Source organism: Equus asinus, chromosome 6, assembly GCF_041296235.1.
Source record: "Equus asinus isolate D_3611 breed Donkey chromosome 6, EquAss-T2T_v2, whole genome shotgun sequence".
Taxonomy (NCBI): Eukaryota; Metazoa; Chordata; class Mammalia; order Perissodactyla; family Equidae; genus Equus; species Equus asinus.
In genome coordinates, this window is record NC_091795.1 from 49,504,533 (window position 1) to 49,525,028 (window position 20,496).

At 35.0% G+C, this 20,496-nt stretch overlaps 1 protein-coding gene across 10 annotated transcripts in view; it reads left to right on the forward strand.

The window, feature by feature from the left end:
* Positions 1-20,496, forward strand: part of WDPCP (WD repeat containing planar cell polarity effector) — a 390,746-nt gene that overhangs the window by 345,102 nt on the left and 25,148 nt on the right. For 5 of the 10 annotated variants that reach the window (XM_044772549.2, XM_070512033.1, XM_044772544.2 and 2 more), the window contains one exon: positions 10,349-10,380. The exons of 2 other annotated variants lie outside the window; for them this stretch is intronic. In XM_044772549.2, coding sequence (XP_044628484.1) covers positions 10,349-10,380 — 32 coding nt within the window. Of the gene's footprint in view, positions 1-6,667; positions 6,881-10,348; positions 10,381-14,280; positions 14,416-20,496 lie in introns of those variants that run through there. 3 more of the 10 variants (XR_006529211.2, XM_070512034.1, XM_044772547.2) reach the window with 3 other exon arrangements.

The following is a 20,496-nucleotide window of genomic DNA, read 5'->3' on the forward strand; positions in this document are numbered from 1 at the left end:
AATTTAGGGAGAGGGAAAGCTCCTGCAATAAATTTGTGATGAAATAACAGAAACATTGAATGTGTTCAAGTCAAAAAACCTAATGGATATGCACCATAAGGGACTTAAGACACTGGCTAATGATCACAAATATTTCTTTTTACAAAAAAGTATCACAGTGATCAACTTAACACTGACAGTATTCTTGGTCAGATACTGAAAGAAATTAATAATTTAGCATCCTTCCTATAAAACTAATGAGACCAAGATACAACCAGCAAGGTTTTTCTGGAAAGCAGTTCTCATCATATCAATTTATTTCTATTACAGTCCACATAAATTATAATCTACATACCTCAATTTTAAAAGGCTTTTGATTGTGTCCTGTATTTGAAAACAAGCTAGGAAGTGTTTTAATCTTAAACAAGAATTAAAGATAAGGAGAGAACCCTAAAAGCTGCAAGAGAAAAGCAACAAGTTATATACAAAGGAAACCCCATAAGACTATCAGCTGACTTCTCAGCAGAAATCTTACAGGCTAGAAGGGAGTGGCATGATAAATTTAAAGTGCTGAAAGGAAAAAATCCACAACCAAGAGTACTCTACCTGCCAAGGTTGTCATTTAGAATGGAAGGAGAGATAAAGAGTTTTTCAGACAAGCAAAACCTAAAGGAGCTCATCACCACTAAACTGGCCTTACAAGAAATCTTAAAGGGACTTCTTTAAGTGAAAAAGAAAATGCCACAAACAGGAATAAGAAAATTATCAAAGAACAAATATCACTGGTAAAGGTAAATATATAGTAAAGGTAGTAGATCAACCACCTATAAAGCTAGTATGAAGGTCAAAAGATAAAAGTACTAAACCATCTATATCTATGATAATAGATTAAGAGACACACAAAATTAAAAGAGATAAAATATGTCAAAAACATAAAACATGATGGGAAGAGTAAAACTGTAAGGCTTTTAGTATGAGGTCGATCTTAAGAGACCACCAACTTAATATAGATTGCTATTTACATAGGTTATTATATATGAACCTCATGGTACCTACAATAAATACATAAAAAATAAAAAGAAAGGAACCCAAACATAACCCTAAAGAAAGTCATCAATCACAAAGAAAGAGAGCAAGAAAGGAACAGAAAGAACTACAAAAACATTTAGAAAAAAAAGTAACAGAATGGCAATATGTACATGCTTATCAACAATTACTTTTTTTTTTTAAAGATTGGCTTCTGAGCTAACAACTGTTGCCAATCTTCTTTTTTTTCCTGCTTTTTCTCCCCCAATCCCCACAATACATAGTTGTTTATTTTTAGTTGTGGGTCCTTCTAGTTGTAGCATGTGGGACACCAACTCAGCATGGCCTGACAAGCCGTGCCATGTCCGCGCCCAGGATCCAAACCGGTGAAACCCTGGGCTGCCAAAGTGGAGCAAGCGAACTTAACCACTCGGCAATGGGGCCAGCCCCTCAACAATTACTTTAAATGTAAATAGACTAAATCCTCCAATCTAAAGATATAGGGTAGCTGAAGGGATAAAAACACAAGACCCACTTACAAGAGACATACTTCAAACCTAAAGACACTCACAAACTGAAAATTAAGAGAAGGAAAAAGATAGTTCACGCAAATGGAAAATGAAAAGAAAGCCAGGGTAACAATACTCACATCAGACAGAGTAAGCTTTAAAACAAAAACTGTAACAAGAGTCATAGAAGGGAACTAAATAATTATGAAGGGAACAATCCAACAAGAGGATATAACACTTATAAATATCTATACACCCAACACAGAAGCACCTAAATACATAAAGCAAATATTAACAGACATAAGATGAGAAATTGACAGTAACACAATAATAGTAGGAGGCTGTAATACCCCACTTACATCAACAGATAGATCATCCAGGCAGAAGATCAATAAGGAAACATTGGTCTTTAATGACACATTAGACCAGATGGGACTTAATAGATATATACAGAACATTCCATCCAAAAACTATAGCATACACATTCTTTTTGAATACACATAGAACCTTCTCCAGGACAGATCACATCTTAGGAGACAAAACAAGTCCCAATGAATTTAAGAAGACTGAAATCATATCAAGCATCTTTTCCACAACAGTATGAAACTAGAAATCAACTGCCAGAAGAAAGCTAGAAAAGTCACCAATATGTGAAGATGAAACAAAATGCTACTGAACAACTACTGGGTCAACAAACAAATCAAATGAGAAATCAAAAAATACATGGAGACAAATGAAAATGAAAATACAACAGACCAAAATCTATGGGATACAGCAAAAGTGGCACTAAGGGAAGTTTATAGCAATACAGACATACCTCAAGAAACAAGAAAAATCTTAAACAATCTAATATTACACTTAAAGGAGCTAGAAAAAAGAAAAAATGAAGCCCCAAATCAGTAGAAGGAAGGAGATAAAAATCAGAGTGGTAATAAATGAAATAGAGACTAAAAAGACAACAGAAAGGATCAAAGAAACAAAGAGCAGGTTTTTTGAAAAGATAAACAAAATTGACAAACCTTTAGCTAGACTCACAAAGAAAAATGAGAGAAGTCTCAAATAAATAAAATTAGAAACAAAAGAGGAGAAATTACAATGGATACCATAGAAATACAAAGGATTACAAGAGAATACTAGTAAAAGCTATATGCCAACAAATTGAAATAATCTGGAAGAAAGGTATAAATTCTTAGAATCATACAACCTTCCAAAACTGAATCAAGAAGAAATAGAGACTCTGAATAGACTGATCACTATTAAGGAGATTGAAACAGTAATCAAAAACCTCCCAAAAAACAAAAGTCCACGACCAGGCTGCTGCCCTGGTGAATTCTACAATGTTCAAAGATTTAATATTTATCCTTCTCAAATTCTTCCAAAGAGATGAAGAAGAGAGGACAGTTCCTAACTCATTTTACAAGGCTAGCATTACTCTGATATCAAAACCAGACAACGACAACACAAAAAGAGAAAATTACAGGCCAATACTGCTGATGAACCTACATGCAAAAATTCAGCAAAATATTAGCAAACCGAATACAACAATACATTAAAAGTTAAACATTAATACCTTAAAAATAAAAACAATACATTAAATAAATCATACACCATGATCAAGTGGGATTTATTCCAGAGATACAAAGATGGTTCTACATCCACAAATCAATCAACATGATATACATTAACAAAATGAATAAAAATCACATGATCATTTCAATAGATGCAGAGAAAGCATTTGATAAGATTCAGCATCTATTTATGATAAAAACTCGGAATAAAATGGGTATAGAAGGAAAGTGCCTCAACATAATAAAGACCATATATGACAAACGGACATCTAACATCATACTCGATGGTGAAAAACTGAAAGCTATCCCTTTAAGAACAGGAACAAGACAAGGATGACCACTTTTGCCTCTCTTATTCAACACAGTATTGGAAGTCCTAGCCAGAGCAATTCAGCAAGAAAAGGAAATAAAAGGGATTCAAATTGGAAGGAAGAAGAAAAATTGTCACTATCAGACGACATGATTATATACATAGAAAAACCCTTAAGAATCCACCAAAAACTATCAGAAATAATAAATGAATACAATAAATTTGCAGAGTACAAAATCAACTTACAAAAGTCAGTTGCATTCCTATACACTAACAACAAAATAGCAGAAAGAGAAATCAAGAATAAACCCATGTACAACTGCAACAAAAAGAATAAAATACCTAGGAATAAATTTACCCAAAGAAGTGAAAGGCTTATACACTGAAAACTATAAAACATTGTTCAAAGAAATCAAAGAAGACACCAAGGAATGGAAAGATATTCCATGTTTGTGGATTGGAAGAATTAACATAGTTAAAATGTCCATACCACCTAAAGCAATCTATAGATTCAACGCAATCTCTATCGAAGTCCCAATGACATTTTTTACAGAAACAGAACAAAGAATCCTAAAATTTATATGAACAACAAAAGACCCCAAATAGCCAAAGCAATCCTGAGAAAAAAGAACAAAGCTGGAGTCATCATACTCCCTGATTTCAAAGAATACTACAAAGCTGCAGTAATCAAAACAGCATGGTACTGGCAGAAAAACAGACACAGATCAACAGAACAGAATTCAGAGCCCAGAAATAAACCCGCACAGTTATGGACTACTAATTTTTGACAAAGAAGCCAAGAACATACAATGGAGAAAGGAAAATTTCTTCAATAAATGGTATTGGGAAAACTGGACAGCCATATGCAAAAGAATGAAAATAGACCCCCATCTTACACCACACATAAAAATTAACTCAAAATGGATTAAAGACGTGAATGTAAGACCTCAAACCACAAAACTCCTAGAAGAAAACATAGGCAGTATGCTCTTTGACATTGGTCTTAGCAGTATCCTTTTGAATATGCCTCTTCAGGCCAGGGAAATAAAAGCAAAAATAAACAAATGGGACTACATCAAGCTAAAAAGCTTCCGCACAGCAAAGGAAACCATCAACAAAACAAAAAGACAACCTGCCATTTGGGAGAAGATATTTGTAAATCATATATCTGACAAGGGGTTAATATCTAAAAAATATAAAGAATTCATATAACCCAACAACAACAAAAAACAATTTAAAAATGGACAGAGGATCTGAACATTTTTCCAAAGAAGATACACGGATGGCCAACAGGCACATGAAAAGATGTTCAACATCACTAATTATTAGGGAAATGCAAATCAAAACCACAATGTGCTATCATCTCATACCTGTGAGAATGGTTATTATTAAAAAGACAAGAAATAACAAGTGTTGGAGAGGATGTAGAGAAAAGGGTACCCTCATACATGCTGGTGAGAATGTAAAATGGTGCAGCCACTATGGAAAACAGTATGCAGATTCCTCAAAAGATCAAAACTGGAACTACCATATGATCTAGCTATTCTACTTCTGGGTATTTATCCAAAGAACATGAAAACACTAATTCGAAAAGATATATGCACCCCCTATGTTCACTGAAGCATTATTCACAATAGCCAAGACTTGGAAACAACCCAAGTGCCCATCAACAGAAGAATGGATAAAGAAGATGTGGTGTGTGTGTGTATATATATATATATATATATATATGGGGTGTGTGTATACATACACACACACCCAATGGAATACTACTCGGCCATAAAAAATATTAAATCTTGCCATTTGCAACAACATGGATAAACCTCGAGGGTATTATGCTAAGCAAAATAAATCAGACAGAGAAAGCCAAATACCATATGATTTCACTCATATGTGGAAGATAAAACAACACCAAACAAACACATATATACAGAGAACAGATTGGTGGTTACCAGAGGGGAAGGGGGATGGGGGAAGGTGAAAGGGGTAAAAGGGCACATTTATACAGTGATGGATGGCAACTATACTTTTGGTGGTGAACACGATGTAGTCTATACAGAAGTCAAAATATAATGATGTCCACATGAAATTTACATAATATTATAAATCAATGTTACCTCAATAAAAATAGTAAAACAAACAATCATTGAGCATTTACATTTTGCCAGGCATTCTGCTAAATGCTTTAGGTGCTATGCTAAAGTTAGCTATCCTCTTTTTAAAGAATCATCACAGTTTGTTTATTTAATTAGAAATAAATTTTAAAACGACATGGAAAGGGGAAAATTGATAGAAATGTATGTAAGGGTTAAAAAACTAGGAGTAATAATTCCATAGTTTGGAACAAGGCTATCTGGCCTAGAGATCCACCTATGTAGCCCATGGGCCACGACCTGACTGCCACCTGTTTTTGTGGAGCCCACAAGCTAGAATGGTTTTTACATTTTTAAATGATTTGGAAAAAATGAAAAGAACAACAATATTTCGTGACACACAAAAATTATATGAAATTCAATTTCAATGTCTATAAATAAAGTTTTATTGGAGTACAGCCATGTTCATTCTTTTACATATCATTTATGGCTGTTTTCATGCTACAATGGCAGAACTAAGTAGCACTTTGCATGGCTGCTTGGCACACTGAAAAATACAGTGATGTAGTTACGAAGCCACATTTCAAGTGTCACACATACTGCCACACCACACTTTTTATTTTATTTTTATTACCAGTGTATGCTCATCGTATCAAAATAAGAAAAGAAAACTGTACTTCAAATGCCACACTTTTGAGGCACAGTAGAGTGTGAACTGTTTTGTTATTGAACTAGATGGCAAAGCACTGTGTTCATTATGCAATGACCCTATAGCTATGCTGAAAAGAATCTAATATACATCAATATTACCAGACAAAGGACTCATCACAGAGTCCCCTGCCCACAGGTAAACAATGGTCAAAAAAATTAGAAAATTTAGTCTCATCACAGGAAAATTTCTTCACAAAAATAAAAAATGAACATGAAGGTATGACCAAAGTAAATTTCTGAGTGGCTTGTTAGCCAAGCAAGGAAAGCTGTTCACTGATGGCAAATTAATTAAATCATGTTTGAGTGTAGCAGCTAAAGAAATGTGTCCAGAGAAAATAAACCTGTCTAAGACTATTGGCCACTCAGCAAGGACAGATGCTCAAAAAGTTGAGGATATTCGGAGCAACACTAATCGTTGATTATAAAACAAGACAAGGAAAATGATTTCAAGTAGTTTTCTTTTGTCGACAGATATTATGGATATTGTTCGATTGCTGCTTTTTATTTGAGGAGTCAATGCCAAGTTTGGAGTAACTGAAGAATCAGCTTCCATGACTAGCCTGTGTGAAACAATTTCAGGCAAGAATATCTTCAAAGTTGAGAAAACACTAATTCAGTACAAGCTAAAGTGGAATCTGCTAAGATATTTTACAAATAATGATGATAAAATATGTAGAGGAGAAAAAGATAAATTTACAAAAGCTTGCAAAAATTTAAGGTATTTGTATCTTATCGTTATTAATTATACTTATTATTCAATCAGTGGGTACCATTGTCAGTTTTGTGAATTTTCATCAAAAATAGAAGCTGAATATCCTGATTTGCCCTACCAGTCAGAAGTTAAAAACAGCAGTGCTAAAATTTTATTGTGACTGCTTTAGCTCAGTGCTGAGACTGAAATTTTTCTGAAAGAGAAGAACCATCATTGACCACTATTAGCAAACTTAATGGCTTTGGAAATTAGGTTTTGCTGCAAACTTGATAACGTTTCTTAAAGAATTTGACCTAAAATTACAAGGCAAAGCAGTTATTATATGTGAAATTTTTACTGAAGTAAAGTCATTTCGATGTTAACTAATGTTGTTTGAATCACAATTAATGCCAAGAGTTAAAACAAGAAATGAGATCTATATTCCTACACAAATTTGAAGTAGATATATTTTCCGATCTCAAACTAAGTTCCACCTAGGGTAAACAACTGTCCCAGTTTTAGCACTTTAAGTCCAAAATCCTGGGAAACTACTCAGTCCCAGAAAACTGGAACAACTGGTCTCCCAATTCCAGAAGTGCTTTTTAGACCTGGATGCAAATGCAAATGCAATTTCCATGTTTCAAAATCCATCAACTGTGCAATTGAGGAGCTTCCACATAACCTGGAATTGGAAGAGATTAATCTGCAATGCAATGACATGCTTAAAGGCAAACATCAAGAGAAAAATCTAATAGAATTATATAAGATAAGATGCTGCCATGGATTGATATCAGTATTTGATAGTACTTATCTGTTCGAAAGAGCATTTTTAAATGTGAAATACATAAAATCTCTGAGAGATCAGCATTAACAGATGAACATTTGCAGCTGAGTTTGACAAGAGAGAACACTAACTTTGAACTCCAATTAAATGAAATGCTATCCCCTATTCCATTCGTAGATGTGTATTTTAAAAAACTGTCCTTTATTATTATTATAGTTTGAATTTCATCAATAAAAAATTGTAGAATTTTTCTCTCTTGTTATACAAGTGCGTACATAATATCTTCAGTTTTGCCTCTTGGTCTGCAAAGCCTAAAATATTTACTATGTGGCCCTTTACATAATGTGGGTTCCTCATCTGGACTAAGATAAATATAGTCAAGGAGTGGAGACTGTCATAGTTTATAAGAAACTAAATGAAGTAGTAACACTGGCTATTATGAGAAAAATGAACAGAAGTGATATATATTTAAAAGACTGTAACATACCAGAGTCAGAAGCAATCTCTTCATTACACCAATATCTTTAGATGTCCATCTAGAATCTAGATCATAGATCTTAACTGTTCTGCTGTAGAAGTTAACTTTCTGTTAAAGGAAAAACATGGCATGGATTCAAGGAAGACTGACAATGACTACCAAGGTGAAACTTACGTGTCTATTGTAAAAAGTTTTGAAAAATAAAGTTGTTTCGCTCAAAAATGTCAAGATTACACAGATAATAATTACCATTTAAAACCACACAGGGGGCCGGCCCATGGCTGAGTGGTTAAGTTCACGCGCTCTGCTTCAGCGGCCCAGGGTTTCACTGGTTTGGATCCTGGGCACCGACATGGCACCACTCATCAGGCCACGCTGAGGCAGCATCCCACATGCCACAACTAGAAGGACCCACAACTAAAAAATATGCAACTATGTACTGGAGGGATTTGGGGAGAAAAAGCAGAAAAAAAAAAAAAAGATCAGCAACACTTGTTAGCTCAGGTGCCAATCTTCAGGGGGGAAAAAACCCCACACACAATACCCTGGGCTGTTTTGGGAGGGTTTTGGTGAGGAAGATTGGCCCTGAACTAATATCCATTGCCAATGCTCCTCTTTTGCTTGAGGAAGATTGTCCCTGAGCTAACATCTGTGCCAGTCTTTATTTTTTCATACGTGGGATGCTGCCACAGCATGGCTTGATAGGTGGTGTGTAGGTCCTCACCCAGGACCCAGACCCACGAACCCCAGGCCACCAAAGCGGAGCACACGAACTTAACCACTACACTACCAGGCTGGCCCCCTTGGGCTGTTTTTATGGTTTACGGAAGAGTTTAAAAAACATGACGTAATTAAAGCAGGGTAATTTGTTTTGTTTCAGTTTTGTTTAGTCTTAAGAATAATTTATTGACTACAGGGAAGACAAAATGTTGAAACAGTTTCTGAGAGAGAGTGTTAATTTTACACTCCTAGAGTTCTTCCAGAAGAGAATAACCTTCTTACTATAGGATTTAAACTTTTATCTACCTAAAGGCAAGAACCAATCTATTATTTTAAAAAGTCAAGATGGCCTATGAAAGCATTACGATCCAGATTTCACAGCATGGCTCAATTTCGTATTAGAAATGTTATGAAATCTTAAATACATAGCTAAATAAAACATCCCAGTCTATACAAAAATACCCCAAGATAGCAAGTAATTTAGAGTTAATGACATACAAGTAATATGTATTTTTTAGAACTATAATCATCATCAAGGCATTTCTTGGTGCTAGGACTACAAGGAAGAATAAGAAGCTGCCAATGAGCTTTAGAAAACTTACAATCTACTGGGGAAGGTAGACTAAATAAATAAAGGAAATAAATAATGTAAGTTAACGTAAGCATAGTGCCCAATGAGTGGTATATGCATGCATGCAGCAAGTACTATAAGGGAAGAGAAACATAATTGGGATTTAAATAATGTAAGTTAACGTAAGCATAGTGCCCAATGAGTGGTATATGCATGCATGCAGCAAGTACTATAAGGGAAGAGAAACATAATTGGGATTTACAAATATCAAAATTCTACACAATTACTTGTTTCAAGGATGTACATATGTAAATTAATGTCTACCTAATATCTGCCAGTAACGAGAAATTAGATTGTGGCAGTAATAACACATCTTTTCTCTCAGCCTAATGGCGTATAAATTTAAGTAAGGATGCCTCTTTTAAAATCGTCATTTTGATGTACTAAGCCAGGGTCAGCAGGTATATCGCTGCTATGAGAGCAAATAATCCACTAATCAAACACAGTATTCTTTCCCACTGAGCAAAAAAAGAGGCCTCACAAAACTTCTCAACACAGTTCCCTAGGTAACCACCACTAATCAACCAGAATTGGTACTTGCATTAAACTCACTTGCCATGCAAGTTGTAAGGCATCACTTTAAGAACAGAAGGAACAACACAGGTATAGTCTACTCATTTGATTTCAGTGCAGGTATTAGCCATAACACGTACATATGAGAATAATTGGTACTTTCATACCATTTTGAAGTTTGGTTATTGCTTTCTCTAGAGTCTTCAGTATTTTAATTTGTTATGATTATTTTAGGTATTTCACTTTTTAGTGAGGCTATTAAAAGGTTCTGTTAACTTTTAGTAAGATCCTTTATCAGATTTTAAAATAATTAGTGTTGTGATCTTTTATTTTAGAAGGAGAAATAAGAGAAGACTGCACAGGACAGGTAAAACACTTTCTCTTACTGTTTATTATTAGACATTTAAATTTCAAGAGAGAAGCATACTGTGTGATTATTTTGAACTCAGGAAAAGATGAAACTGGAAACATCTTTCTAGACAACTATTCGGCTTTTCAGTATTTCAAAGTTGCAATTATTATTAGTTATTTTTGAAAAATAAAATTGTGCATAGTGGAACATGTACAAATCAAAGTATATATCTGGAATTTGCCTCAAAACAATCCAGTGGGGAGAAACCGGAAGGAATATAGATGAATTAAAGTCACCATGAGGTGATGATGGGTGGGTGATGGGTAATATAGCAGTTTACATATACCATTCTCTCTACTCTGGTATATGTTTGAAATTACCCAAAAGTATAAGCTTAAAAATAAAAGGTTTAAAATGATGATTTATCCAATTCACTTTTATTACATCTATGTATAATTTTTGTAAGAAATGCATGTGGGGTCCCTCTCCATATCCTGCCACTGACATCACATCTAAGTTCATTTTGAGAGGAGCTATCAATGTCCTGTTATGCCAATTTCGAAAAGGTTAGGTATAAGTCAGAGAAAGCCTCATAATTTTACTGAAAGCCCACAGTGGATTATCGTAGTAACTGATTCATTATCACAGTAACTGATTCATTATGAGACTTGAGTTTGAATGACAGTTCCACAATTGCTGGCATTATAACTTTGGAAAAATCACTTCATCTCTCTGTAAGCCTCAACTTCTTCATGTGTAAAATAGAGATAATTCCACATACCCCACAGGATTTTTATGAAGCTCTGTTGTGACCATGTATGTGGGAGGACCTTGTTAATTATATGGAACTATCCTAATGGTAGTAATTATTAACATTATTGCTTCAACCTACTTCTTTATGGATATATCTAAATTGAAAATAAATTTTTTTTAAATTCTAGATTTGCTTAGAGGGAAATATTCTATATTACAGTTGAATGTACAATGCATAACAATCTGCATTTAATTTGCTAAAAGAAACAATCATAAATTTTATGTATTTTTAAAGAGCTTATTTTTTAGAATACTTGTTAAAGAAAAAAACTGCATCCTATCAAAACTTTACAAACACATTCTCTTGGATACACAAAGATAATATGAGATCTAATCAAGAAATTGACTTCCCAAGGATCTTCCTGAAGTGGTTGTTATACAGAATAGGAAAAACATCAGTTTCTGTACTAAAGTATAGAATGGTTACTATAACCTAATTATTAGGCCACAAGTCTTTGGGTTCAGATATTAATACAGCTTAAGTTCAGATTAGCACTAATTCAAACATACTTTATGTTCAGCTCTCTGGTTTCTTGTTTAGGAATTGTTATTAAGTGCACATAAGATACAGATTATAATAGCCTGTCATTATTGCTTGCAAAGGTCTTTCTCATTCAAAATTTTCACATGCTACATTTTAAAATATGATTTTGTGTCTTTGTATAGTTTTAATATAACTATGTTTTCAAAATATTTCTCTTTATCAACTATTTATCAGCTTTAATCAACTGAATATATTCAACAAGAAAAATTTTAAAATAAAATAATTCACGCTAATATTTATCAAGTGCTCATTAAATGACTGGCACTGATCTCAGTACTTTAAATGTTTTGATTCAGTTAATTCTATGAAGTGAATACTACTATCAGCCCAATCTTATAGACAAAGAAGCAGACACGGAGGTTAAGTAACTTCCCCACAGTCACAGAGTTTGTAAGGTGCACAGCTGGAATTCAAACCCAAATAGTCTGGCTCTAGACCAGAGTTTCTCAATCTAGACGACGGTTTCTCAATCTAAGAGCTATTGACATTTTGGGCTGCTAATTCTTTGTTTTGGGGGGGCCATCTTGTACATTGTAGGATGTTTAGCAGCATCCCCGCCCTCTACCTATTAGATCCCAGTAGCTCTCCCACCCCAACTGTGACAACCAAATGTCTCCAGACATTGCCAAATGTTACCTTGGGGGAGGGGATGGCAAAATCACCCCCTGTTGAGAAGCACTGCTCTAGAGAAACTCCTACACAACTCTGCCTCTCTAAAAACCACACATATAGAAATATGGAAAGCCAGAAAACAAGAAAATAAAAATCACCTATAATCCCATCATCCAGAGATAATCATTAACATTACCAGTACTTTTTAAGCTTCCTGAGTGCCCCTCCCCAATTACATTCCCCTCCCTCCACCGACTCTCACAGTCCTAAGTCTGTGTTAATCACTCCTCTGCTTGTCTTTATGATCTCCCCATTTATGGTTATATCCCTAAAAAACATAATATTTAGTTGGGCCAGCCCTGTGGCCTAGTGGTTAAGTTCGGCTGCACTGCACTTCAGTGGCCTAGGTTCAGTTCCCGGGTGCATAGCTATACCACTTGTTGGCAGCCATGCTGTGGTGGCGACCCACATATAACACAGAAGAAGATCTGGCATAGATGTTAGCTCAGGGTGAATCTTTCTCAGAAAAACAAACAAAAAAACCCTGTAATATTTGGTTTTACTTATTTCTGTACTTCATATAAACAGAAACACTGTGCATTCTTTTTGTTACGTTTTCACTCAATACTATGTTTCTGAAATACTGATGTGTATATTTATTTTCACTGCCTATTATATTCCACTGAATATTGTAATTTATTCATCTACTCTACTGTTGATGGACATTTACACTGTTTCTAGCTTTTTCTGTTACAAACAGTGCTGCTGTCAACATTTTTCTACACATCACTAGGGTATATACTTAGGAATAGAATTTCTGGTCACAGGCAATGCACATCTTTAATTTTAATAAATAATTCCAAATTTTTCCCAAAGTTGTTTTACCAATTTACATTCCTACTAGCTAAGAGTTTCCATTGCTCCACAATCTTGCTAACACTTAGTTTTAATATTCATATTTACAAAATTTTGCTGTTCCTCATAGCTGTGAAATAGCTTCTCACTGAGGCTTTAATTTGCACTTACCTGATTAATAATACGGTTGAACATATGTTCATATGTTTTTGGTCATTTATATTTCCTCTTTTGAGACATGCCTACTCCTATCTTTCCCTCAGGTTTCCTATTCCCTATCTATCCATCAGGTTCTTTGCCTTTTTCTCACTGATTTGTAGGAGTTCTTTATATATTCTGGCAACCAATCCTTTGTCATTGTTACAGATAACTTCTCCCTGTTTGTTGCATGTCTCTTCCCTGTCTTTATGGTTGATGAAGAGAAATTCAACTACATTAAAGATAAGAATGTACCACTATTTCCCTTCATGGAATGTTTTTATGTCTTGTTTCAGATATCCTTCCCTCCTCCCAATATTACACGGATATTCTGTTATTAAAGTTTTTGCCTTTTGCATTTGTCTAATCCATTTGGATTCCTTTTTTTGTGTTGTCAATTACATGTAAGCCCAGAATTAAAATGAAGTTATTCTAAATATATAAAGAAATAGTATACTCCTATTCTAAGTTAGAGCTTAACTCTAACTTAGATAAGCAAAGCCTAAAAATGGCCAAACATGCCAAGCACGGCATGCCCAAATTTAAAGTTGATTATATAATTAGTCAGGTTCCATAGATATATATTATTTAGAAAGATTGTCATAGTAAACTGAACAGATTTGTTTCACTCAAGAAATAACACAACAGACCTAAATTATCAACATATAGATCAGCAAATGACTCAGCCCTGATCTACCTAATTCTAAGTCCTCAACTATACAAATAGACCTAGGTATTATTCTGTGAAATTTTTAGATTTAACTATCAAATTCCCATGCCATGATTATAATGAATGGCATTTATTTTAAAAACATACATCATTTGTATTCTGTGTGTTTTACTTAGGTATTTTGTATTTGTACTCTAAGCTGTTTCTTGTCTTACAATTTCAGACATCTTTGAGGTAAATAGGCAATAGTGAAAGTTGCTTAGGCATGTTTAAGATAATGGTGGCTATGGTTCCCAGGCCTGGCACTCAGCAGAAATCATGAGTCAATGACAGGAAACAGCTCATAGTAAAAACAGGTAAGTGAGAAGTCTGTATTTGAATTTCATCAGAAGTCTCAAAAAATGTGTTTTTACAGTGGATTTGTTCAAAGTAGGTTCCAAACATAGTCTATGACTGCATTTGTCATGTCCCTTAAGTTTCTTTTATTCTCTAACAGAATCCCTTTCTTTACATAGTTCATTCTCAGAGAAACCAGGCCATTTATTCTATATAATGCCCCACATTCTGGGTTTGGTTGACAGATTCCTCATTTAACTTGTTCTTCTGTCCCGTTATTTCCCATATAGTCATGGTCACTTAAGGACAGAAATACACTCCGAGAAATGTGTCATTAGGCAACTTCATCATTGTGCAAACATCATAGAGTGTTCTTACACAAACCTACATGGTATAGCCTACTACACACCTAAGTTATATGGTATAACCTTTTCTTTTTTTTGGTGAGGAAGATGCACGCTGAGCTAACCATCCATTGCCAATCTTCCTCTTTTTGCTTGAGGAAGATTGTCACTGAGCTAACATCTGTGCCAATCTTCCTCTATTTTGTATGTGGAACACTGCCACCGCATGGCTTGATGAGTGGCATGTAGGTCTGCGCCCAGGATCTGAACCCCAGGCCGCCGAAGCAAGGCACCACTGAGCCAGCCCCTATATGGTACTAATCTTATGGAACCACCATCATATATGCAGTCCGTTGTTGACCAAAACATTGTTATACAGCACACGACTGTACACTAGTCTTTAGATCCATTTTCTTGGTTAAATTAAAATGCAGCTTTTTAGGCAATTTTTTACATCACATCATGAGGTACATAAATATTTGGTTGCCCCAACTTTTCGTGACGCTAACTGACCAATGGATTCAGTTAAATTCTTGATTCTTCCACTTAAAAATTCCCCATCAGCCTTTCACTCGGTGGTTTTAGAATCCATTGGTGACCACTGCCTATCCATCTTTTTCATTGGGGTTTCAAAAATAGGGATTTTCTAATTCTATCATTTCTTCTGTATTTATTACATGCAATTCTTCTGTAACAAAATTTTTCCCTCATCAACTATTTGGTTTCCATAAACGGAAGTTTATAAAAGGCAGGATAAATGCTTGATTCTTTCCTTCTATTTATCAATGTTCAGAGTAGGGATTAGCAAACTTTTTCTGTAAAGGGCCAGACAGTGAATATTTTAGCCTTTGCAGACCATGTGGTCTCTGTCACACTCCTCTACTCTGTCATTGTAGCAAATAAGCAACTATAGATAATACTCACATGAATAAGGGCAGTTATGTTCCAATAAAACTTTATGAACACTTAAAATTTGAATTTAATTCAATTTTTACGTTATAAAGTATTAGTCTTCTTTTCATTTTTTCCAATTATTTAAAAATGTAAAAACATCTTCTTAGCACACAAGTCTTAGAACAATGGAGGGTGAACTGGGCCATAGGCCATAGTTTGCTGACCCCTGGTTCAGAGTAATGAGTTGGTGCCCAGCAGCCTCCACAGACCCAATGAGAGAGACAGAGTGTGTATTTGTGTGTGTATCTGTGTGTGTTTAAAATCTTTTAAGAACTCCTGGATTTTTAGACGCTTGATGTGTTTCAGTCCTCTGTAGTGATTATTATTTTTGATGTATTAATTGTCTTCCTTCACGTTGACTCCTCTGCCCTTTTGATATGACCCAATTAGTCTTTGGCAGCTGCCTTACTTTAATGATGTAAGATATCCCAGACTCATCTTACATATTCCCTGCCTAGACCTAAAATCTACTATTTTCTCTAGGGTTATAGCTTTTAGACTTTTTTGGTGGATGCAAATATGTATTTTTTAAAAGAAAAAGACATGAGTTTTTTTTTTAAGATTTTTTTCTTTTTTCTCCCCAAAGTCCCCAGTACATAGTTGTATATTCTTCATTGTGGGTCCTTCTAGTTGTGGGCATGTGGGACACTGCCTCAGCGTGGTTTGATGATCGGTGCCATGTCCGCGCCCAGGATTCGAACCAACGAAACACTGGGCCGCCTGCAGCAGAGCATGCGAACTTAACCACTCGGCCACGGGGCCAGCCCCCACATGAGTTTCAACTGATATTTCCAATTTAAAATTAAGATGAAGGGAGTTTGATTTCATTTTTTTTTTCTTGTAGCTTTTTTCTTATTCTAAAAATCTAGGCCCCTAAAGATATTAACTTCTTTTTTTAACTAAACATCACTTCGTTGAAACTGCTTCCACTTAGTCACCAATGACCTCCAAATTGTCAAATCCAAAGGATAATTATTAGTATTTAACTCATCAGAACTCTCTATACTATTTAACACTGCTGACTATGCTCTTCATCTTGAAACATTTAGCGTCCATTATACCTTCCATTATATCATTATAAAAGGTATAAGTTTTTCTACCTTGCTATTTCATTTCTATCTCCTTGTATGACTCCTTTTACTTGCCTCTAGCCTTTTCTTTAACAATTCTATATATTATCCATTGACAATTTTACCAGTTCTCAGGAATCAACAGCAGAAAGACATCAATTGGTATCTCTAGCCAAGGCTCCGTCCCAAGTTTCAAACTGATATATCCTGCTCCTGCAAGCCATTGCCACACTAAGTTAGTTGTCCTTTCTGTGAAGTTCCATAGTGTCTTGTGCTTTGCCTATCACCATAAATATTACTTTTTATTATACCTTTTAGTTTAATTGTCTCTCCCACTAGACTTAGTAAGTTTCTTTAAGGCAGTATTTGTGCCCATTTTGCTCACCATCTTATCATTAGCAGCAGGCACGGAATTCTGTATTCTGTATTTGTCAAATAACATAGGTACAAATAAAAGAATAAACATCTCTTTGACTAGATAATACCTGTTAAAAGAAAATTTTCCACAGACAATTTACTGACCGAGTAAGCTTTTATTCAATGATTTATGAATCAGGCAGCATCCAATCTAGCAGAGAGAAAGGAGCTCCAAGAGCTGTACAAGGTGAGAGATCTTTATAGACCAAAGTGAGGAGAAACAAGGAAGTTATACTGGGCATTTGCTGATTGATTAAAGCATGGTTACTTTCCTTATATGGAGCAAAGGGAAGTCTTGGAACGCCAGTTAGGTAATTTGTGCTGAGCAGGCAAGCGCTGATGGTTGACCCAGGCCTTCCTTTTCTGGGAGAGGTAAGAGAGAAACTTAGTTCAGTTTTGGTTTGCTGCCCTGAGGCCTAGCATGAGTGACTCCTCCTTGGCCTAGTCTGGTTACTTTAACATAATCCAAAACATAACAAATCCAAAACAAAACTCATCATTTTACCTACCAGCCCCAAACTTGCTCCTTGTCTTATATAGTATTTGTTATTCTTGATTTCCCTATAACCCACTCACAATGAATCAAACCAATCATCAAGTTTTATTGATTATTGCTCCTAAATATTTCTAGAATCTTGCCTCACTGTAACTCAGCTCTTAATCATCTGCACCTGGAATACTGTTTCCTAACTGATATCCTTGTCTTTAGTCGATCCTCACCACTACCTCAAATCTAGCCTCCATAAAGCTGTGAGACTGATCTACCTCTCATTCCCCTGCCTAAAACCCCAGAGAATAAAGTCCAAGTTCCTTATTATGGTATATTTTAAAAGGAAACCCATGGGTTTTAACTGATATTTCCAATTTAAAATTAAGATGAAAGGATTTTAATTTCATTTTTTTTCTTATGCTAAAAACCACTGCCTAACCTATGCCTTCCTCTTCAATTTAATCTCCTGCTACTCCGCACCTGAGAGAGTCTGAGTCTGTTGACAGTTATATAAATACCTGTTGTGTCACTTGGTATACTGTAGGTGTCAATAAATATTGATTGAACCAAACCAGACCTATGTAGACTTAGGTACCTTTTCATTAACACTATTTTTTCCAACATCTTATTATGAAAAATTTCAAATAAACAGAAATGTTCTAAGAAATGTACACTAAACATGCACATACACCCTACCTAGACTTAGGATTAATGTTTTACAATAATTGCTTTATGTTTCTATCCATCGACCAGTGCTTCTATCAATCCATTTATATTCTGACATATTTCAAAGTAAGCTACAGACATCCAGACACGTCACTCCCTTAGTTACTTTAGCATACACATCATTAATTAGAGCTTAATATTTGTTTACAGTCCTTCCCCTCCCCCCATAAAATGTACATAGAATGAAATGCACAAATCTTAAATGTTCCTCTATATGAGTGTGTGTGTATATATATTATACATAATATATATTTTATCCATCTTTTTATACATTATCTATCTATCTATCTTCATCAATCCCCAGGGGACTTTTAGCCAAGCAATTTTCTTAAAGTTCATATTCTGCTCAGGCCTAAAGCTAGTTTATGGTTAAAGTAAGAAGTGACATTATTTTTAAACACTGCTTATTTTAACCATGACCTAGCTCTAGGCCACATCAAAATATGCACTTTACTTCTAAGAAATTCCTTGGGTAAAATCCTCTGGGGAACAGATAGAGAGATCCAGGTGTAAAGTTCTCTAATGCTTTGAATTAGCTTGCTGTCAAAACCTTTGTTACTACAGTAGCTACAGTTTTCTCTAATAGTATACATTATTGCTTGTTTAAAACTCCTCAAGAAAAAGTCTGTCCTTCAATTTTCCCTGTTTACTTTCTCTTTTGTGGAAAAATATGAAAAGAGAATTATGTTACGATGTCTTAACTTGAAGTAACTACCATTTGAAGAACAGTGTATATTAGTCTTTGGGAAAACAAAAAATGCTCTGACAATTTTTTCCCTCCAATAAGAAGATAATTCCACAACTGCTTAAGTAATTCCTCCTCACTTTTAAATTTTACAGACCATCTTCACAGTGATTTTTAGCAACCTCAGGTGCCCTGCAGTTTAGTGGACTGTTCTCTGATGGATGTGGTCCACTTGAGAAAGATTCCTGCCCACTTTCTCCAAAACTATTTTGAAAAACACACTTAAACAGATTTTAACAAAGATAGTCAAGAATAAACCACAATGAAGAAAAAACAAATTAGAAAATTCATGAATGATTAAAATGGTAAATTTTTTCTGTTATGCATATTTCACCACAATAAAAAAACAAAAGAAATGAAACCACTAGAGGCCTAGCTAGCTCTAGGGAAGATTCAGGGAGGGATCTGTGCTAATGACAAAAGCTGAGGGAAAGAATTCCAGCGCTCTATTCAACCTTAGTAGATCAATTTTAGAGAAGCTAACTTGGGGTTGCTTGTTGAAAAGAGTTTCTAGGTATGGAGCATACCTCTTGTTCCCTATCAGTGACTTTGGTCATAGCAAATTTAGGTAATAAATTGTGTAGTTTATATCTATGATGTCTTTCCTGTACATTGGCATATTGTGTGGAAGAAATTCTTAGACTTGGGAATGATCGAAACTCATTCTTCTAATGTGGAATTATGACAGACACCGCAAATTGCTGCTTATATTACTCTTTCTGTCATAACTATCATTCAGGGGGGTTGAGTCCAGCTGGAAGAGAGTAATAAAGATAAAAAAGACAGTGTACACGGGTGTATATACATATATATACCCAATATTTAGTGACAGTTATACACATTAATGAAGAGCACCTTATATAATTAAGTATGTAATTTCTAAAAGCGTGGAAAAAAGTAGCAATTTTTATGTTCATTGATACCTTCTATCATAAAGTTTATTAATCTACTTGATGGATGACAACATCTTCAAATATTCATTGATACGGAATAAGTGATCAACTATCCTCATACTTATTTGTTTCCTCCAAAGGATGATTTTTAAAATATATATATATATATATTTTTTTGGCCAGGAAGATTGGCCCTGAACTAATATCTGCTGCCAATCTTCCTCTTTTGGCTTGAGAAAGATTGTCACTAAGCTAACATCTGTGCCAATCTTCCTCTATTTTGTATGTGGGACGCTGCTACAGCATGGCTTGATGAACAGTGCGTAGGTCTGCACCTGGGATCCAAACCACCAAACCCCAGGCTGCCAAAGTGGAGTGCAAGAACCCAACCACTATGCCACTGGGCTGGTCCTTAAAGAACCGTGTGTGTGTGAGGAAGACTGGCCCTGAGCTAACATCTGTTG